General features: G+C 41.2%; 1 protein-coding gene across 3 annotated transcripts in view; it reads left to right on the forward strand.

Moving 5' to 3' along the window:
- Positions 1-13,916, forward strand: part of LOC111833765 (transmembrane protease serine 9-like) — a 109,853-nt gene extending 95,937 nt beyond the window's left edge. Inside the window, exons 1-10 of one of the 3 annotated variants that reach the window (XM_023792357.2) lie at positions 1,374-1,598; positions 5,822-5,842; positions 6,041-6,203; positions 6,335-6,603; positions 6,861-7,006; positions 7,114-7,396; positions 7,670-7,835; positions 8,447-8,679; positions 12,409-12,503; positions 12,664-13,916. In XM_023792357.2, coding sequence (XP_023648125.1) covers positions 1,544-1,598; positions 5,822-5,842; positions 6,041-6,203; positions 6,335-6,603; positions 6,861-7,006; positions 7,114-7,396; positions 7,670-7,835; positions 8,447-8,679; positions 12,409-12,503; positions 12,664-12,915 — 1,683 coding nt within the window. In that variant the 5' untranslated portion in view covers positions 1,374-1,543 and the 3' untranslated portion in view covers positions 12,916-13,916. Of the gene's footprint in view, positions 1-1,373; positions 1,599-3,886; positions 3,964-5,821; positions 5,843-6,040; positions 6,204-6,334; positions 6,604-6,860; positions 7,007-7,113; positions 7,397-7,669; positions 7,836-8,446; positions 8,680-12,408; positions 12,504-12,663 lie in introns of those variants that run through there. The other 2 variants (XM_023792358.2, XM_072705069.1) reach the window with 2 other exon arrangements.
- The last annotated feature ends 5,201 nt before the right edge of the window (positions 13,917-19,117 follow it).

Here is a 19,117-nt window from a genome sequence, read left to right on the forward strand (position 1 = left end):
AAGTGCCTACGAGTTCTTTTTGGGGAAAAAAGTTCTTAATTGTTCTCTTTTTTTATCTATTTGGAAAGCATAATATTCTGTATTATTTGAATAGATAGGGCTAATAAATTTGCCGTTATCCAGTCATTGTGTGTTTATGTGTTGCAGCGACAGAAACGGTGATATTCCCATTAAAGTCTGAATGGAGTAGGCTAAAGACTGTTTATTTTATTGAGAAAATGTTGGTTAATCTGGCCAAAGACAAAATTTGTTTTATGAATAAATGTTCATTTAAAGCAGCATACGATACGCGTATGATTTTACTATCAGAGATGCGCAGATTAGCTCTAAAGTCACTGAATCTGCTGTTAAAAACGAAGAAGCGGGTGCGGATATCTATATCAGAGAAAATTATAGGTGCGGGCGGGTGGCGGGTGGATGATTTGTTTAAAGCCGCGGATTCGGGTGACATTTTAGCTGATCCGCGCATCTCTAGTCTATATACATTGTTCAGTGTCAGAAGATAGTTTATTTTAATAATGCAGCTCTTTCAGGCCTTCTTTGGGCACATATAAGGGTGTACATTTGGGTATGAATGGTAGAGGCATGTCCCTAAATATATTGTGGGAGTACCGTGTGTTTAGTGGGGCGGGGGGTTTAGGGACTGATTTGGCCCCTACCAGTGTTGAAATCAAATGTACCCCTTTCAGATTAGCACCCGGTGTGTTTATTTAACTTAAAAAAACAACGTTAAAAACTTTCAAATATCTACAAACTAAAATATATGTAAGCAGGTCTCAAAATTAATATTCTGATACAACGATTTGTGTGTCACGATCGCGGTAAACGGACAGGCAGGAAGCGGGGAAGGAAGAGGCAGGAAGGCGAAAATCCAAAGGTAAACGGATTTATTACCAAGGAAAACGGACTCAGACGCAAGACAAGCCGAAAATATCAGGAAACAGATTATCACAATCGGGGTAGTACGCGTAGGTAATGAGGGGACGTGGCACACACGAGGATCGGACAAGCAGGTCATGACAATGTGCTTTTAGTTTTATACGTGAAATTTTATTTTTTTTTAGGAGGGGGGGGGTTACCTTTTTCAGGTTTCCCCCCATTTTCACTTCCTATGCACTGTTACGGTATACTAAATTTTAATGCAAATTCATTAATATACTCTCCTTTTTTGATATTTATCATAAATGGTCCCTCTTTGATCTTTATCATAAACTATAAATTAACTGGTACTGGACGCTGTGACCTTGCAGTGGCTTAATTTTTTACTTCCATAGTAACGCGAATAATTTAACAACAAAGAATTAGAAGGTGGGGCAATTGCACTACACAATTAACATTTGTAACGGTTGCGTACAGAAAATTACGACGTTTAACAAAGAAACACGGATGTGAAATATTATGTTTAAAGAGTTACGAATGTTTGAAATTCCAGCGGACCAATAGGATGTGCTATATAAGCTGGCTTTGTACGTGGTATAAACTGCTGGAAGAAATCAGAAGGGACATTCTAACACAGACAGGCTAGGAGTCTCCGTTTAACGCAATGGCTTTTAGGACCTGTGTGCTTTTTGTGACGGCTGTAAGTCTACTGGGAAGAGGTAAGTGATGTGCATTTAGAACAACCGCTTCGTTGTGTAACTTATAAATAATGCTTATGTTGAAAATTAAGGGGAAAAGCTTTGAAATTTATTGTAAATTATGTAAAAAAAAAATGGCATCTCTAAAGTTTGATTTACGCTTGCTCATGCTGTTTAAAATGCATTATCAGCATGGACTTTTCGTGGTTTTATAAATTAGCAATGATAATAGTCGTTTTAACAGAATTGTTATAGGCCTATTAAAATACAGTACATTACTGTAATTTACTTAACACTTGATAAAAGAATTAATAACATAATATGATGGAAGCGAGTAAGATTTGGAAATTGTATTTTGGAGTAAAATCCTTAAATAATAATAATAAATCGATTCCGCAAACTATATGCAACCGTAACAAATTACACCTGTCTCGACATTGTGGATGTATGCAATACGGTCATGAGCGCTGGGCGAAGTGATGTTGCAGTCTCACAAGTATGTATCATTGTATCCTACCATAACTAAGAATTATCATTTATCACAGGCAGGGGCGCTGCTAGAGATTTTGGGCCCCATGAAAGCATATCATATTAGGCCCCCCAGTCCAACACAATCCAGTTATTTTCCTAATTTTTTAGGGCCCCTGTCACTCAGGGGCCCTTGGAATCGTCCTAGCTTTCCTCCCCCTTACGGCGCCCCTGATCCCAGGTTACCAAGCAAATTACAGTACCTTGGAACACGAACATAATTTATTCCAGACTGCTGCTCGAGATGCGACTTGTTCGCGGTCCAAGTCAAATCTCCCCATAAAATGCAATGTAAATGAATTTAATCCGTTCCAGACAGCATATGATTGCCTATTTGAACCTAACTACTAATACACACATGAAAAAAGCACACCAACAAATAAATCAACTTGAAATAAATGACAATCCCATACCTGCACCACGTTCAGGTCTCGTTATAATTTCCTTTTTAAGTTCTGCAGTTACTCTTCTACTTTCCTCTTTGGTTTGCTGCTATCATTGCTCAATTTAATAGGGGCCATGATTACTGTATCACTAAATGTACAATCACGCCGAACACATGAGGAACACACGCCGGCGAACTCAGTGGAGAGGTACCGCGACACTGACAGTGATTCATAAGCATTAGCACCCCAGTTGGTCCGTTTAACTTCAGCCCATCAGAGACGCGTTTCGTTCCGTACAGGTGTTAGCAAGTATGTTTTGTTTTGTCGTGTTCCGAGTTTTGGGTCGAGTTGCAAGCTAGATTTTTCTCGAGGTCCGAATCGTTAGAGCTGAACGCGTCTCGACCCATACAGGTTTAACATGAACGGTCGAGCTCCAAGATTTCGGTCGAGGTACAAATCGAAAAGAAATCGAAGTCGAAAAAAATAGACCCGTTCGATGTCCGAGTTGGTCAAGTTAAGAGGCGTTCGATTTCCAAGGTTCTGCTGTACATGCATTCTTTATCATGGTTCAAATTACGGGGGAACTAAGGGGAGCTCGCCACCCCCAGAAAAGGACACTAGCCTCCCCTTTCCCTGGAAGCCTCCCCTGAGCATTTAGGGCAGGGGCAGGGGTGCCCATTTCCAGTCTTGGAGGGCCAGAGCCCTGTTCATTTTTGGGGTTCCCCTCATTTAACACGCTTGATTCAACTCCTTGTACTAATTACCACACAGCTCTTGAGCTGAATTATTTATGGTGGAACAGGGAAAGAACTAAGCTACACAGGGCTCCGGCCCTCCAGGACTGGAGTTGGGCATCCCTGATTTAGGGGGAGCTCTAAAAAATGTCCACTAAGGTATTAAGGGTTATATTTTCCGTACATTAGGGTTCCTGAAATAAATAATAGTATAAATATGCCGCTCATTACATGCCATCTTCTGAACATCTGTCTTCACTAATTAACACAATTCTGTGTCTATTAATTGTGCCTGTATAAAATGTTTTTGAGGGTATTAACTGCGTGCAGTAGCAATGGCAGAATGTTTTTCGCAGTAACCATGTTACTGACCACGCTGCTGCGCACTTATATGTATGCGCGTGTATGTGACTTGGGAAGTCGTGGTGCGCAGCGGAAAATGGGGTTCTCCCGAAAGCCACTGTGTAATTCGAACTCTCATCTTTATGATCTATATGTCCCTGGGCAAAAGTTCTATCACTATACCTTAACTTACTTTAGTGTCAACAATGCTTTTTTATGTTCTTCCTCTTGTGACTTCCCGATCGACCTGAAATACTGGAGATATATGTCTCGTGCCTTATCAATGGGGATTATTTTCAGAAGACTAATTGTTCCGTACAACAAAGATACGTGACAGAAGACTATAAACATGAAACATGAAGAGAATGACTCGGCATTCTATGGAAGCCGTTTGCGGTAGAAGAAAACGCGCATTTATATGACAGCAAAGTTATTAGCAGACTCTTTTATTGCGCAATCCTTAAAAGGACAGCGGTAAAACAACTGAGAAGAGTAAACAACTGAGTAGAGACAGCGCAGTCATACTCTGAAAGCGTTTTTTCCGGTTCGGCAGCTTATAAAACATAGAATACGAAACGGATAAAAATAAATCAAATAAAGCGGAATACATGAGAACCTTTATTTTACTGTCACATCCGCCTATATTCAGTTTTAAAACAGGTGGAAACACGGGTAGGTCGTCAAAGCACAAGAAGCAGCCTAACACTGCCTCCAAATGAACATATTTAACGGTTTTTAGATACGCCTGTAAAACGGAGTGGTACAGCTGATGTAAATGTTCGAGTGCGGTTATAGTCTTATGACTGCACTCATAGAACAACTCCTGTCCAAGCAGAACTAACTGTTGTTTAATCAGGTTTTTACATCTCGAACAGCTGAGCCATTTTAGCAGAACGGAGTTTGAAACTGGGGGGAAAGGAATGTACCCCAGCGGCGGTGGTGGGGGGGGCGAGGAGGGGATGAATGCCTGTCGTGATTAATGCAATAGTCACACCTGAAAGAAAGATTTTAAACAATTATAAAGATTTAATCATTTTAAATAAGACTAACAACTGTTTAGAGGCCAGTTTCACAATGAAGCATAACTAAAAAAAATAACTGGTCCATATGATAAAATGATTTTGTCTGATACAACATTACAGTCTTCTTTAAGTATGTTTCATCTTTGTGTTCTGAGTAAGCAGCAAATTGGCCTCAGTAACGCGTGGATTCATAAGTAAGGGCTGAACCACGACGAGGTGTGGGGTTATGCGGAAATTATCAAAGACGACTATGTGTAATTCAGCTGCAAATCAGAGGGGTGCTATCCAAGTTCGAGGTAATTATCTTAGTATATACCACGGCTAATAAAGAAAAATAATGACAGAATAAACAAGTCATGCTTAATTTTTCAAAAGGAAAATATTTGTTAGCATTTTAAGATGTTCCAATGTGCTCTTAAAAATATAATCCCTATAAGGACAGACCATCTGGTCAGGCTACTCACCGACAGCGGCGAGTACCTTAACCCTTCTTGGGTAGCTGTTCCCAGATTATGCTACAAACCAGTTACAATAGGCTACTGGACTAAAACAGCACATAGCTGACCCTATGAGAACACCATAATCACAGCGAAACACATTACATAGCTGCAAACGTGGGGTTTAGGTTCCAAAAACAAATGTGTTTCATGTGCTCTGCCTTCACTGCATTTCATGCTGTTGAAGCTTGTGCATTGAGTAAAGCCTGCAGGCACCAAGTGACACGTGTCACTTAAGGTTTTGTATGAAAACATTTGATTAAAAAGATGAAACAGTGGAATTGTGTTGATGGAGTATGGGAGAGTTAGTTTTGTGTTCATGTCTTTAAATGAATGGAAAGGTCAGCTGTTTAAAGGTCACAGCTATTTAAACGTCACGCTGAGATTAGGCATGTAAGACACAGCAATGCATCATCATGAAAACATTTTCAGTGACATTATACTGATTAAGCAAAATTGTAACAACCATACCATGTCAAACTCATTTCCTAGAACAAGCGGCGAGGCAGTGAGAGAAAACAACACTAGCAACAAATCGTACTATCTGCATTTTTTAGCATTACGTCCTGTGACAATGAAAGTTTTTCTGTGTGTGATTAATTTGTTAAAATAAGATTTCAGTTTGCAGTCCATTCTGTTTGTCGCCTTTTCATGTTCTGAATTAGGCAAAGGGAATTTTAAGCAAAAATATTATATTATAGTAATTAACCAAAGCTGTTCTCTCCCATTTTTTAGAGTCACATGCACAACTAAATGGTAAGTTTGTTAATATCATGTCTTTATTCCTTCCCTTAAAACACAAAATTACACTAATACTTTGTCTTGTGAATTAGTGCTTAACAAATTAATTGGCCAATATACAAAACTGCTACAGTAATGTCTGTTAGAATATTGTACAAACTTTCAGTCAGTCCATGTTCAGCTCTTTACCTGCTCACCTCTCCCCCCTCCCAGCATGTGGTCAGGCTCCTCTTAACACCAGGATAGTGGGGGGAGGGAACGCACCCCCGGGCAATTGGCCCTGGCAAGCTAGTCTGCAACTGAATGGTCAACACCTCTGTGGAGGATCTCTCATCAACAATATGTGGGTACTCACTGCTGCCCACTGCTTCTCCAGGTGAGTCATTGGTGATTTCATATAACAGTGTCAATGTAAAACTGAAATAATGAATCTGAGAGATATCCAACTTCCAAAAGTATCTATGATTTAACTTGATTTTTAACCATTTGATGCTCTGTTTCATGTAGCACAAATACAAATGGCTGGAGTGTTTATCTGGGGCTTCAGCAGCTATATGGTACAAACTCAAATCAACAAGTCAGAACCCTCAGTAGCATCGTTCGTCATCCACTATACAACAGTAATACAAATGACAATGACCTCACTATGCTGGAGCTCAGCACCACTGTGACTTTTACTGACTACATTCAGCCCATTTGCCTGGCAGCCAGCAGCAGCACCTTCTACAATGGCACTGAGACCTGGGTCACTGGCTGGGGAGATGTTAAGTATAATGGTATGTCATCATATTCATAATCAGACATAACACTGTCAGATCTACTCCTCATTTCAATAACTAATGTCTTGTCTGGTCAGGATGTTAATACCAATTTTCTATATGTATCTCACTAAACATTCACAGATATTATTCTTATATGAGGACAGTTTCTGGTGACAGTGTGATTGACACCAAGGTATCATCATCGACTGTTGAACATATTAAAGCCTCCTGTCCAGGATCTTATTAACATTGTTGGTGATTTCCCCTTTCAGTGGCCCTCCCCTCACCTGGCACCCTACAGGAAGTGGAGGTACCAATAGTTGGAAACAATATGTGTAATTGTCTGTATGGGGCGGACACCATCACAGCCAACATGATGTGTGCTGGTCTGCTAGCAGGAGGAAAGGACTCGTGTCAGGTGCGGTAGCTTCTTTTTTTAGATCATGTGCTCCTGTGTGTAGCCAGAAGCTTAGTATGATTGGTATCTGTTACAGTTTTGATGGAATTCTGTTTATACCTGTGTAGGGAGACTCAGGAGGCCCCCTGGTGGTCAAACAGGGGTCTGCTTGGATCCAGGCTGGGATTGTGAGTTTTGGGAATGAATGTGCCCTCCCCAAGTACCCTGGGGTCTACACCAGGGTGTCTCGTTATCAGGCCTGGATCAATTCCATCATCACCACCAACCAACCAGGATTTGTGACATTTACTTCCAGTGGGACAAACAGTGACAACAGCACCTCCTGCAGTTCGTCACCGTCCATTACCGTAACTCCAAGCACTCCCACCACCACAACCACCACTGCCAAGCGTAAGTGTCTGATATTTCCCAGGTTTAATTTCCCAGTAGGTTCATATGTTCTTCTTATTTTGTCTATCGTGTGATTGCCTTCCTCAGACCGACGTCTTGCAACATGGGAAGCCTTTGCATAACTGTTCCAACTGCTCTCTCTCTGATTACTGGTTAATATTGTAACTGCATTTCAGAGGCAGAGTTACAGGCTATGATCAGCGTAGATCTCAGCAGATGATCCTGGGTATTATATTAATACTCCGCTTTGTTCCCCCACCTCCTTCATCTCAGCGGTTGTATGTGGTCTCGCCCCACTGAACAATGGCGGGAGCAGTGGGTCAGTAGCAGCAGGGATGTGGCCCTGGCAGGTCAGCCTGCAGATGAATGGGGTCCAAGTGTGTGGGGGCACTCTTATCACACAGAGATACGTCATGAGTGCAGCCCAGTGCTTCAACAGGTCAGTACAGACAGAATCAAAGGTTGCTGATATCTCTGTAACCTCAACAAAATGTATCAGTGCGAGATTTATGACTGAAAATATGTGAAATTCTGAAAACGATAAATAAATCAAATTAATTCCTTGCTTGAATCCTAACATCAACAGCAGTTCAATATGAAAAACAAAGGACTCATATTTCCCTTGTACAGTGGTACATCCTGTTTGACGTGAAAAATTTTGCTTGGTATACGACCTTTGTTCGGAATACAACTCGCGTGTTAGAACCTGCCCATGAGCGTCAGCACAAGAGTTGCTACAATTCAGTGAACAACCCACACTATAACTCTCTGTGAATTTTCATGTGATTTTGTGTTTTTTCATGTAAATTTTTAGTTAATTCATTAACCATGAGTTCTAAAAAAGTTAATGAGAAGAGCCAAGCAACGAAGAAAATGGTTTGGATCACCATTCATGGGAATGGATTAATCATTTTCCCTTTATTTCTTATGGGAAAAATTCATTTGGTGTATGTCCTGTTTGGTATAAGTCCAAGGATGTGGGACGGATTAAGGATTTAAACTGAGGTACCACTGTATATTCGTATTCACTGCATCACCATGTTTCTCCAGTTCACAGCTCAACAGCAGCCAGTGGACAGTGGTTCTGGGTACAAATGCATCACTAGGGGTGTCCAACATCACCCTTAGCAACCTGCCGGGTAACAACATCGCTGTGCTCCGCCTGGCTACAAGTGTGACCCTGACCAACTATATCCAGCCCGTGTGCCTGGGCTTGGGCAATGCTGTCTTCCCCAGTGGGACACAGTGTTGGGTAACTGGATGGAGAAGCACCCAGGGCGGAGGTGAGTAAGTGTGTTAGCATGTTCGAACCTGTGTAATTGCATTACACTGCATTAATTATAGAAAATGCTGTCATACTTAGTGAGGTGAGATGTAACGATACCAAAAACTCATGGTATGATAATATCACAATAAGTCCACAGTACAATATTTATCACGATAAGAAAGAAGAAAAATTATGACTTGAAAACATGTCTTTTATTAACTAATCAGCATTGTCATTTGTATAAAATTTGTTTTTATTCAGAGTGCTTCTGCTATCCTTTTATAATAAAATAAAATAGCCAGCCATGAACTAAGCATGTGCAAAGCATGTGTCATTGGCAATGAATAACTGAACTATATGTGTATAACTGCAAAACAAAAACAATGCAGCAGTCAGTAGTAGCAGTCTTTTTATAAAATCAGGTCAGGTTGGGGAGCATGCACTGATGCAGCGCGTTGCCACACCCACCACACAGCGAAACTCCTCTGGATCCCAACCAGCAATCCCCCAGGCTGATACATGGTCCAGTCCCATCCATCCATCCATCCATTACCATCCGCTTATCCGGGGATCAGGTCGTGGGGGAAGCAACTTCAGGAGAAATACCCAGACCTCCGTCTCCCGAGCTACCAGCACTTCGGGGGGGATGCCGAGGTGTTCCCAGGCCAACTGAGAGATATAATCCCTCCAGCACGTCCTGGGTCTGCCCCGGGGCCTCCTCCCTGTAGGACATGCATGGAAAACCTCTCCGGGTAGCCGCCCAGGAGGCATCCGCGCCAGATTTCCAAACCACCTCAACTGGCTCCTTTCGATGTGGAGAAGCAGCGGTTCTACTCTAAGACTCTCCCAGATATCCAAACTTCTCACCCTATCTCTAAGGGAGAGCCCAGACACCCTGTGGAGAAACCTCATTTCAGCCACCTGTATCCGCAATCTCATTCTTTTGGTCATTACCCATAGCTCATGACCATAGGTGAGGGTAGGGACGAAGATGGACCAATAGATGGAGAGCTTTGCTTTCTGGCTCAGTTCTTTCTTAGCCACGACAAGCAAGTTAAGTGCCTGCAGAACTGCAGACGCCGCTCCAGTCCATCAATGACAATACTTCTCATTTATCGTTCACCTAAACCAAATCCATCTTTCATCACTGAAATGTCTGATCTTCTTTCAACTTTTAGTACAACCTCTGCCAATACTCTAATACTTGGGGATCTGAATATTCATGTTGATTCGCCTTCTTGTCGTCTTGCTGCTGACTTTCTCCAATTATTGGACTGCTTTAATTTCAGCCAACTTGTTGATGTCCCAACGCATACTATGGGGCACACGCTCGATTTGGTCATTACCAACTCTGCCCTTGTCAGCAATTTATTAATATATGATTTGGGTGTGTCCAACCATAAGGTTGTCTCCAAGGAGCTGCTATTTCCTTCCCCTCTCATCAAGGCCAAACGCCAAATCTGCTTTAGAAATTTGAAAAATATCAACCCAGTATCTATGACAGATGACTTAAAGAGTCTTCTACATGTAAACTTCTCATCAGTCGATACTGCAGTGGACTTTTATAATGAAACCCTGAGCAATATATTGGATCTCCATGCCCCGGTCAAATCCAGAGCAGTTACCTTCTCTCGCTCAGCACCCTGGTTTACAAATGAGCTACGAAAAATGAAGGCAGCTGGGCCTGCCCTTTAGCGGCGTCACAATGCTACTGGTCTCACTCTCCACAAGCTGGCCTTTCAGGAACATCAAAAGGTATATTCAAAGTCCCTTAGAGAGGCACGGTCTCAGTTTTATTGAAATGTCATTAAAAACAGCCATGGAAATTCTAAGCAGCTGTTCTCCACTGTAAATCAACTTCTACAACCAGAAACTCCTATACCTGTTGAAAATACAGAAGAGCGCTGTAATGATTTTATGACCTTCTTCAAAGCAAAAATCAACTCAGCTCGCTCAGCCTTTCCAGGTCCCCCAGATCTATCTGTTCTGACCATCAATCCACGGCCTGAGATTGCCCAGCCTTTCGACTGCTTCCTAGAAGTTTCACAACAAGAGGTTGAAGAAATTATTAGGAAGATGAAGCCCTCCACCTGTGCTCTGGATCCCTTTCCTGCAGCCTTGGTAAAAGCAAACATCTCTGCCATCACTCCTTTGATCACCACAATCATTAACCAATCCCTCCAGGCTGGCTACATTCCATCTGCTTTAAAAGCCGCTATAATCCGATCACTTCTCAAAAAACCCACTCTTGATCCAGAAGTTTTTCCCAACTATAGGTCTATCTCCAACCTTCCATTCCTCACTAAAGTACTGGAGAAAGTAGTTGCCATCTATATTCAGGATCACCTCAAATACAACAACCTCTTTGAAAAATTTCAGTCTGGTTTTCGCTCTGCCCATAGCACAGAAACAGCTTTGATTAGAGTCACAAATGACTTGCTGATGACGGCTGATGCTGGCTCACCTTCTCTACTCGTTCTTCTTGATTTATCTGCTGTGTTCAACACGATTGAGCATGATATACTCCTCAGTCGGTTACATCACACCATTGAACTAACTGACACTGCCTGGTCTTGGTTTCAATCCCATCTTACAGACAGAACAGAGTACATTTCCCTTGGAAAAGCAAGGCCCCGGACACACACTGTGACCTGTGGAGTCCCCCAGGGGTCAGTTCATGGCCCCATCCTTTTCACTCAACCCAATCTCACGAATTTTCGTGCAGCCATCACGACATAAAATCTATTTAAACGTGCTGTGATCACGTTTTCGGCTTTTTTTACGTGCTGGGGTAACGTTTCCCCTCCCTATGTGTTTTAATGGGCAGTGCCTAACACCGCCACTTTGAGCGCTAACTGGTGACTAAGGGACGGGAAAGTCATGCATGGCCAGAATCATATTTTGTTTTTTGTGATCTGATAACGCTTTCCATAACGTGTGACGCGACCTTGCAAAACAGCGCTTGGATTTTACTTCTGTTGATAATTCCTTTTGAATAATGTCCAGGATTTCCCTCCATACACTAACTCATTCATGCAACAGAAGTAAAATCCAAGCGCTGTTTTGCAAGGTCGCGTCACACGTTATGGAAAGCGTTATCAGATCACAAAAAACAAAATATGATTCTGGCCATGCATGACTTTCCCGTCCCTTAGTCACCAGTTAGCGCTCATAGTGGCGGTGTTAGGCACTGCCCATTAAAACACATAGGGAGGGGAAACGTTACCCCAGCACGTAAAAAAAGCCGAAAACGTGATCACAGCACGTTTAAATAGATTTTATGTCGTGATGGCTGCACGAAAATTCGTGAGATCGGGTTGTATTGAAGCAGCTGGATCTTGTAAACAAAGCAAGTCACACTCAGAGAAGAACATCAGTGTTTTTAGCATGCAATCTTCCAAATACTGTTGCACTTTATGTCATTGTGTCCTTGTTCAACTGCCCTGTGTGCCTTTAATTGCCCCTTAGGGACAAATAAAGTTATTTTGAATTTGAAATTTGAATTTGAATTACAGTAGTCAAACAAAAACAACGCAATTTTTGGCAAGGATATCGAATAGAATGCAGCTGTACAAGCAAAATAACCATGAAATATCCTGGTCCATGACGATACTGAGAATTTTTTTATTGTGATAATGCAAAATTTTACATATTGTTACATCTCTGTCATTGAGTATAAAATCATTTTGGATGTTATGTTCATGCTAAAATAAATTACACAGAAAACCATCTCTCCACATGACAGTTCCATATATTCAGCAGCAGAATACAACAGTGGCAAATTGTGGGAACAACACATCTTCCTCAAACATCTGTATTACAGCTGTGATGTTGCAGCAGGTAAGGATGCTCATCTATTGCTGCTTGCATCTGACATTCACTCCTCAGTATTGCTGCATGTTCAGCTCTGGTCATACTGTAGTCAGGCTGAATGAATGCTGTTCCGTATTTTCACTGTTTTCACTCCTCCTGTCTGCCTGTCTCTCTCTCCTCACCTCAGGGTGATGCAGGTGACCCATTACTCTGTAAACAGGGGAACACCTGGTTCCAGGCCGCAGTGATAATGACCAACACCTCCAGCACCAGCAGAGCTGTCCTTTCTCAGATAATGACCCTAACTAAGGTGTCTCAGTTCACCGCTTTCCTTCAGAGTACTGTTAGCAATCTCCCCACCAGCTCTGCTGCAGCAAGTCACATCAACACCATCATCCCTTTCCTTCTGCTTCTCTTCTCTCTCCTCACCCCACTCTAATCCATCACCATTCTGTCCAGCTGAACCAAATGTCAGCTAGTAGCCTTAAGAACTTTCACACCAGATTAGTTATTTGTGATTGTGTCTGATTTGGATCTCACAACAAGGGACATGCAATATACATTTTGGCTTAATATAAGAAAATACTAAATTATTTGAAAACAGACAGTTCAACTTACCTCATTATCATTTAAAATATCTGTACGTCACCCTAAATGTTACACATTTGAAAATGTAAAAATGCCATCAGGATCCTCTTCCTGTGAAGAAATCTGAAACATATGTTGTATTGAGAAGAGAAGCTGTTGCATCCATCCATCCATCATTCCAGTCATCATACTTATCCTGAACAAAGTCACAATGAAAAGCTGTTTCAATAAAGTCAAAATTTCCCTGAATGTATTATAGTGTATTTTGAAATGAAGGAATGATTTCTGATCTGGATTTTGTACAGAGAATTTAAGGGATCTTCTGTTTGTTTATCGTCATTACTTTTATATAATGAAAATTATCCCCAGATTTGTAGAAGAAAAATAAGACACATTATATATTTTTATATATATATTAGCACTATTTCCAGAATATTTGCAGTTCATTTTGAGAAAATGTCCTTTCAAAAGAAGACAAAAAAATGCCTTTTCAAGTTATCGGTTAGTGATATGCTTATAATACGGGTTAATGATAAGTTGACTATGAATCATTTTATTACAGTGCTCAGAGAAACTCTTTGGATGCTTGCTTACTTCTGTAAAAGTGTTGCAAATTTGCTGGTTTCATGGCGAAAGTCCATTGACCAGCAATGTTTAACCCATGATATTAAGACTTTCTGTGAGCACTATATAATTGTGAGAAGTGTATTGTATATGCGTATGGCAGTAAAAATATATTTTAAAAGATATAGGCTCATGATATTTAGTGGTGATAGAGAATAGTTTGGAATTGCTGCATTTTTGTAAGTGTATATTTAAAAAAAAATAAAGATATGTTAGTATCAATATAAATACATTTTTACTTTTTCTCTTTTTCATATGGTCTTGAGAGTGAAAAGCAACGTATTTATTTTAATCTAAAACTATTTTTTTATGATATAAGCAGAAATGAATGAATGTGGGATTGGGGCTGCCATTCCTAGATTGACACGTTTGAAATTGGTCATTGTTTCCTGTTCCTGCCAATTACCTGTGGTCGGCTTGTGTTCCTGATAAATAACATCTCCTCTTCGGGGTTCACTTGCCTACAGCCTGCAATTGAGTCATGCTTCCTTCCTGTGGACTCTTCGTCTGGTTGGACATGCCCAAAAAACCTCCGCAGCGAGGTGTCCTTTCAACTGGCTCCTCTCGATGTGCAGGAGCAGTGGCTCTACTCCTCCCGAATATGTGACTTCCTCACCCTATATCTAAAGCCCAGACACCCTGCAACTAACTTCTGCTGCTTGTATCTGCGATCTCGTTCTTTCAGTCACTACCCAAAGCTTGTGACTATAGGTAAGGGTAGGAACATAGATCAACCAGTAAAATAATAGCTTTGCCTTCCAACTCACCTCTTGCTTTACGGTACAGAGAACCGTACAGTTTCCACGTTACTGCTTACATTGCACCAATTAACCTGTCCTGCTCCATTCTTCCCTCACTCATGAACAACACCCTGAGATATTTAGATTTTCCACTTGAGGCAGTAACGCATACCCAACCAGAACAGAGAAATACACCGCTTTCCATTTGAGAACCATCCCGGCCGCTTCACACTCAGCTGCAAACTGCCCCAGTGCATGTTGCAGGTCACTGCCCGATGACACCAACAGGACCTCATCATCTGCAAAAAGCAAAGATGCAATCCTGAGGCCACTGAACCAGCCCCCCTCCGCTCCTTGGCTATGCCTATAGAAATTCTGTCCATAAATGTTATGAATACAATCAGGGACAAAGGGCAGCCCTTGGGGAGTCCAACACCCTCCAGGAATGAGTCAAACTTACTACTGGCAATGCAAACCAAGCTCTAGCTCTGTCTATACGGACATGACAGCCTGAAACAATGGACTCCATGCCCCATACTCCCAAAGCGCCCCCCACAGGACCCCCTGAGGGAGTGTATACCTTTTCCAAGCATCAGCTTGTCAATGAGGATTTTTACTAGCCTGATGCCATTTTACGTTCCGTAAATGTTGTTTTGTTGCACTTCTGGTCCTTGAATAGATTTATTAGGTTCTTGCTTTGTTAGAAGTTGTTGTGTAGTTGTTGTGTAGTTGTTGTGTAGCTCCAATTCTGCTTTCATTTGTACCTGGACATTCATTAGAAACTCCACCTAGCTGCACTTACGCGTAGCTCACTTGACACCTTGACAGCATGTATGTTTGCAATGTGTTATTTGCCTCGCTGGATGTCGCTTTAGACAAAAGCATCTGTTAAATATATAAATGTAAATTTGCTGAAAAGCATGGAATTTGTGATCAAGCGAGTCACTAGAGAAACAAAAGTAATCATCACAACAATTTTGTCTTATGAGGAGAGGTTAGCTGAGCTGAATCTGTTTAGCCTCAAGCAAATGAGACTAAGGGGGGACATGATCCAGGTATATAAGATTCTAACGGGTCTGGATGCTGTTCAGCCAAATGATCTACTTCAAAATTAGTTTAAATACTAGAACTCGTGGCCATAACTGGAAATTAGCAGGAGAACATTTTAAAATAAATTTGAGAAAGCAGTTCTTTACACAGCGTGTAGTTGGAGTATAGAATAGTCTTCCTGCTAGTGTAGCGCAAGCTAAAACCCTGGGGTCCTTTAAATCAGAGCTAGATAAGATTTTAACAATTCTGAGCGTTAGTTAAGTTTTCCCCAGAAGAGCTTGTTGGGCCAAATGGCCTTCTCTCGTTTATAAATTTCTTATGTTCTTATGATCAAAAAACTTTATATTTAGTGGGTACAGTTTTTCATCATTTTAACCTTGTGATGTATTGTAAGTTGTAATTTTCTGTCCACTGTTACAGTAAAATCCAATGCTTGTAACATTACCTGACGCTAATTGATGGTCAATTATTCTTCACATTCTTCCTAATTCTTTTCAATTGTATTTTTCTGTAATGGATGGAACCTGGTTGTGTCATGATAGGTTTTTTCTAGAGAGTGTCATGTAACAGGTGCTTCCACCTTTGCTTAGACCTCTGTATATTTATCCGGGAGCAAGTGGCATGTTACGTGAGATGGAACTTTAGGACATTCTTCAGACATTTGTGTCTTGAGATTATAAGGTCTATGAACTGTTTCCTTGCACTTGCAGGTATAGTTTTGTCTGCAGCTTAACATGACTCCGTTGTCTTTAGTACTTCGGAGATGAAAGCATTTTGTTGCTCAACATGCCCATCTTCTGGAGCAAACCAGTGAGATTACCCTTGTGAGAGAAGATTAGCAAGTAACTTGTTACAGCGGAAAATGTGACAGTCATTGTGACTGATTGCACTTCATTCTACATTTCCTGCCTGCATTGTTTTCTGTCATACATGGCCAATGCCTGGTCATGTCACACCCCAGTCGTTCAAGCCTCCCGTGGGCCACGCCCCCCTCTCTACCTCGTGTTTCTTACTCCCCCGTTCCCCGATATCTGATCCAACATTTTTAGCCAGCATTAGCCCAATACTGATAGTGGGTACTGGATTGGTGCCTAGAACATGTAAGTGTACAGAGTAGTGGAAGTTCCTCTTTTTCATGAGCAATGATGTGTAATTCCATGAGTACTGATCATGTAGCCACTTGCCTTACTGCCATCTTGTGATCCTTTTAGGCCATTTAAGCAAACAGTTTTTTATATGAAAACAGTTTTGGGTGTCTGTGTGATTGACATTCAGACATAATTGATACCAACTAGCCATTAGCGATCTTTGTTCTAAACAAATGTATTATCTTATTTTACAATCATTTATCTTATTAACTTGCTTTGCTAATTGTTGTTGACTTTCCCCTTCAGTGGCCCTCTCTTCACCTGTCATCCTACAGGAAGTGCAGATACCAGTAGTAGGAAACAAGAAATGTAACTGCCTGTATGGGGAGGGACACCATCACAGCCGACATGACGCGTGCTGGTCTGCTAGCAGGAGGAAAGACTCACGTCAGGTGCGGCACATTCTTCACTGTCTTTTGTTTTTATCATGTGCTCCTGAGAGCACCAATAGCAGTTTATGGTGATTTGCAAATGTTTTATATAATGAATATTTGTTCCAGTTTGATTGAATTATTTTTCCAGCTCTTAGGTTGTTTTATTCCCCAGACAGGGAATATGTGTGGTTGTGGAACAGGTCCACCACTGCCTCACACAGTAATCTTTGTTGGTGTGATAACCTAGAAAGTCTTTGACAGATTCCACCAAAATGGAAGCAGCGCCACATGGTGGTAGCAAAGAGAAGGGTAACTGCAGGCACTCCTCTCTATTACTCATAACTCAAAAAGTTCTTGTCAGATCTTTTTTTCAAATGTCACAGGAACTTTGTATAGGAGGAGTCTGAAATTGACCAAATCTTGAGACAAACGGACAGCCACAGTTTTTGGAAAAGTGGGGAGAGTGTGTAGGGGGAAGAGAGATTATAAAAGGTAGGGGGTGTGGGAGGAGTAAGGAGTAGATGGGGGATGAGGGGGTGACAATAATGTCCAGTGAATACATTGACCCACATGCCTCTTTTATGAAGCATATTAGGATCTCAAAGCTTTAGTAATGATGAAGCCTTCGATTGTACATCCTCACATTTTCCGTGCTTCCAACTCACTCGTCCTTAGCTCAGAGTCAAACAGCCACCATTGGACAGTGGTTCAGGGTATGAATGAGTCACTAGGGGTGTCTGACATTAGACTGAGCAACCTGCCGGGTGCTAACACCGGACCACAAGCATGACCCCAACTGACTACATCCAGCCCGTGTGCCTGAACTCGGGCAAAACCACCTTCATCGGTGGGACACAGTACTGGGGGGATGAGATGGAGCAGCAACCAGGCCGTAGGTGAGTGTGTGTGTGTTAGCATGTGTGAACCTGTGTGTCTGTATCACACTGCATTCATTATATGAAATGCTGTCATACTTAATGAGAATAACATTATTTTGTATGTTTCATTGATGCTAAAATAAATAATATAGAGAACCATCGCTTCTTCTTATGACAGTTGCAGATATTCACATCAACACTGTCATCCCTTTCCAACTTCTCAACTTAAAATATCTGTACATTATGCACTTTACTGCTGCACTGAATATCCCCGTTTCAGTATCAATTACTCACGCTGCTTTGTAGAAAAAAAATGTGACATATTCATACAAGGTAGTAGCTAGATATCCCCAACCGCCTGAAAAAATGTTGCCTATGGCCCCCTACTTGGGTTTGGCACTTTCAATCAATCAGTTGAATGCGCTGAGGAGGGGGATTTTGGAGCCCCTTCAAAGTACTTGGCCCCCTGAATCTATCATGATATCCATGTTAATTCCTTTCTATGCTCCTGTACACATATTGCAAAATTGTTCCACTGCTCTTAAAATTCTTGCACTTCGTTGAGTTGAGAGATGTATTTTCAACAATTAATTATAAAGAATAATTAGGAATCATTGTATTTTTACAATTACTTAAAAATCGAGTTAATATTAAACACATTTTCTTTTTCTCATTTTCTTTTTTTTGTATGGTGCTATGCCATACAATAGCGAAAAACAAAGTTTATTTATTTTAAGTATTTTGTATTATAATATGGGCAGAAATGTGGCATTGTGGCTACGGCTTCTAGAATAACACTGAGAAATACGGCTGTAGTGCGGATTGGCAGCCATGTGATTGCGTTCCAATTTATGACAGAAGAATCGCTAGGTTAGAGATGATTATTGTCCCATTTCGGACACCGTGCGCACCCTTTCTTTGAAACGTGTTTCTATGACAACCTTGTCCGCGGAGCCAGCGTGCTGTTTAGTAGATACGCGGCCTGAACTTCGTTATAAATATAAGTAAACTATTCTGTTATCTTTAACTAATAGAAAGTAAGGTTGTTAAATTGAAGAGGTGGTCAGTATATACGATAGCAGAACGACGGCGTTGTTTCTTGTACTTTATTATGTTGCAACGTGTAAATCTTTGTGAATTTTACGATGTAATGGGCAATGATTCTGCCGTTTGTTTTTGTGCTGCTTTCGTCTTCGAGTATTCTCTGCATGTAAAATATTTGTATTAATGCACCAAGTT

This window comes from Paramormyrops kingsleyae, chromosome 22, assembly GCF_048594095.1.
Source record: "Paramormyrops kingsleyae isolate MSU_618 chromosome 22, PKINGS_0.4, whole genome shotgun sequence".
NCBI classification, from domain to species: Eukaryota; Metazoa; Chordata; class Actinopteri; order Osteoglossiformes; family Mormyridae; genus Paramormyrops; species Paramormyrops kingsleyae.